Source organism: Limulus polyphemus, unplaced genomic scaffold (assembly GCF_000517525.1).
Source record: "Limulus polyphemus unplaced genomic scaffold, Limulus_polyphemus-2.1.2 Scaffold94, whole genome shotgun sequence".
Classification (NCBI taxonomy): domain Eukaryota; kingdom Metazoa; phylum Arthropoda; class Merostomata; order Xiphosura; family Limulidae; genus Limulus; species Limulus polyphemus.
In genome coordinates this window covers 1,130,061-1,133,385 of record NW_013665704.1, presented here as the reverse complement: position 1 = coordinate 1,133,385, position 3,325 = coordinate 1,130,061, and the positions used below count along the sequence as shown (strand labels likewise).

The 3,325-nt window shown below is 33.7% G+C and overlaps 1 protein-coding gene across 1 annotated transcript in view; it reads left to right on the top strand.

The window, feature by feature from the left end:
- LOC106469172 overlaps positions 1–3,325 on the top strand; it is a 58,898-nt gene that overhangs the window by 51,428 nt on the left and 4,145 nt on the right. Inside the window, exon 2 of the mRNA XM_013929640.2 lies at positions 918–1,147. Coding sequence (XP_013785094.1) covers positions 918–1,147 — 230 coding nt within the window. The remainder of the gene's footprint in view (positions 1–917; positions 1,148–3,325) is intronic.

Here is a 3,325-nt window from a genome sequence, read left to right as displayed (position 1 = left end):
TAAGTACATGTAAGTTTTGGAAACAGAGATCAAATACGTAACCCTACAATATAGTGTAAAATAGAAAATTTTTATTTCTTCGTAAGAACTCTACTATTTTTTGACAGATTGTTTAGGTAGAGTATTTATGTTGAAACTTTGTAGAATGGACGGCAACTGCCCGTTGTAGAGGCACAAGTGTGGAAGACGACGTTTCGAAAGTCTTCCTCCACACTTGTGTCTCTATAACAGGCAGTTGCCGTCCACTCTACAAAGTTTCAACTCCACTATTTGTAAACCATTGATATAACTATATGAGTTTGTGTTTACTTTTAAAATACTTTGTTTGAAATGTGTCATAATGAAATAAAGGCTTAATTAAAAATGTTAAAATCGTATTTACTCTCCTTCAACAGTATATGTTATGTTTCTGAGCGCAAGCGTCACATAGCTTAAACATATGTTTTTATATTTTGTAAGTTGATACGTCAGAACTGTTATTTATTTATTTATTTATTGCAACCGTATTAAAGAGCTGATGAAACATGTTTATGTCCCTAAATTTTTCAGTTTGTGAACAACAATCAGCATCAGTAAGAATACAGAAAGAAAATAGAAAAACGTAAAAATTAAAAAACAATCTTGCATAATTTAATAAAACATTTTCCCACGAGATACCAGATGAATTCCCCATGTGTCTATAGTTATAAGTATAATTTGTAACTTTGTGTTATTGGTCACTTTTTACCTGCATAATAAAAAATAAAAATCAGGACAGTGATACTTTTATATTTCCTTTTCTGGCATGTCATAAATAGGTTAATGACGGATTTATTTGTTTATGTCCTATTTCAAGAATATTTTTAACAAAGACAAACAGCATACTTTTGAATTATTTTAACAATTTTATATTAAGATGGCTCACATTTCTTTGACAGAATCAGCATGAAAGGTGCCACCTGGTGGTGGGCATTGATTTTTATAACCATAATCGAGTGTTTCCCTGTCACCAGCGGAGAGCACTGCCCACAAGACAGTCAATGGTTTCACAATCAAATGTTAAGTCAAGAAGACTCGGTGAAAAATGGCGCCAAAGTAGAAATTATTAAGCTCTACTCCTCCAAAAGTGCCGAAGATTGCCTAAGAGAGTGCTGCGAAAAGACATACGGTAAGTATGTATTGTGTTATTTATCTGTTTAACAGTAGGAATTATGCTTTAACTTAATTAGTGGAAATCCTTAATCCTAAATGAGTACTGTCATATTTTAGTTGACCTTGTATGTTGAAGATTGCCACAAGCTTCTTAAAATTGATCGCCGAGATATTAGTATGATATTTTCAATATGAACGGTATAGCTGTCTCTAATTTTGATCTGCTGGTTAGAGGGGAGTCAGTAAGAAGCAACTGCGCTATAAGGGCTTTGCCCGTTTTTCCGAAGAACGGAAATGACTGTCACACTTGCAATGCACCTACAGCTGAAAGCCCGGAACATGTTCAGCGGCATCGCGGCACGAAACTTTGGCCTTCCAGCTGTAGTCTTGTATCTTTTGTGTTGTGTTTAGGTGTAGTCTTGTATCTTTTGTGTTGTGTTTAGGTGTAGTCTTGTATCCTCATGTTAACCAGCAGTTTTATTTCTTTATCTTTAGCTGCCATTTTGCATTATGATATTTGCCTGCAGTCTTGTATCTTCAAGCTTAGCTGACTGTTGTATTCTTATATTTCAGTATATTCTATAACCATTATTGTGCATATAATTTCATAGAATAAGATCATTCAAAGCTTAAAAATCCACAATAATTTACTGTATGAATTAAAACTAAAATATACAATCAAAAACTCTACATGTTTCGGTCTCCTGAAGATGGTGGAACTTTTCCCACCGAAACTTGTAGAGTTTTTAATTGTATATTTTACTTTTAACTTATACAGTAAATTATTGCGCATTTTTAAACGTTGAATGCTCTTATTTGATGAAATCCTTATATTTAGTTTCAGTCTCGCATCGTCATGTTTAACTGCTGTTTCGTATTGTTGTGTTTAGCTGCAGTCTAACATCTTCCTGTTCAGTTCCTGTTTTTTATCTTCGTATTTACTTGCTGTCTTATATCTTCATATTTAGCTCTTCTCTTGTATCTTTTGTTCTCGTGTTCAGTTGCAGTCATATGTCTTCGTTTATGTGTATGAAACTTATCTTTTAATTTTGTAGTTATTCCCGTTTATGTTTATGGCTTGAACCATTTAACTTCAATTATTATCAAATCCTTAGCGCTCTTTATCTGTGACTTTTTTTTTTTATAAGAGTTTATGACTATAATGTGTTAGCAAGATATAAGCATGTAATCGAACCTATATAAAAGCCAATGTGTGTCACGTCACGTTTGATTTCTATTTATTTCTCGAAATAGGAGGAATCATAAAAGCCAAAATGCATGTATCCAGATAGAATAGTTCTATTTTAGTGACGGGGGTGCAAGAAGGCCATGAGGGATGTGTATGTGTGTGTGTGCCGTGAAACCTTATATGTGTAATGAGTTTTGGCTTAGTAAGCCTAAAGTAAAGACATAGTGTGGTATAATCTAGCCTGGTGCCAAGTGCATAAAATGTATCGCGAAAGTAAAAATATGGATTCAATTTTAAACTTAAATAGTTTCGGAATTAAGATATTTTCTGTTATATCATCAACGTTTTGAATAAAAAAAAAACCTCTTTAATCATCGAAGACTCTAAATTAAGAAATCGACACATACTAGGTTATACTTTTGTTGCTCAGCGACATGACATAAAAGTCATTGTTAGAACGTAGTGTTACCAAAATGCACTGTCTTTTCTATATATTAGAAGTTGTTAACCAAATTTATTTTTACCAATATTTATTCTATGAATACGCCACGAATTAATTTCATGAATGATCTTAATTTTGATTGGCTCACAAAGGAATTTACAGACGTTTGACTGCCTCGACTGTGCTTTTCTTCCTCTTTGTTGGTCAAGCTTAATTTCGCAGAATTTATTTATTTTAGTTAACTGTGAGGTTAGGGTACACTATGGGGTGGGGTGGTAGTACTTGCCCCGTCACTTTTGACGGACTATACGCTAGTAAAACAATAAGGCTTAGTTGAAGCTCAGCCAAATGTCTGTCTGTCACGCTTTGTATCTCCTGAACGGTTAATCGTAGGATATATATATCAAAATGCTTACTTTCAAGAGTACATTAAAGGAAAATTCAATATTTTTTGTTGCAATTCCTAAAAGTTCATATCGATATCAATATCAATCTGTCAGTCTTCGTATGTGCTGGCCCTCCAGTGGCACAGCGGTATGTCTGCGGACTTACAACGCTAGAAA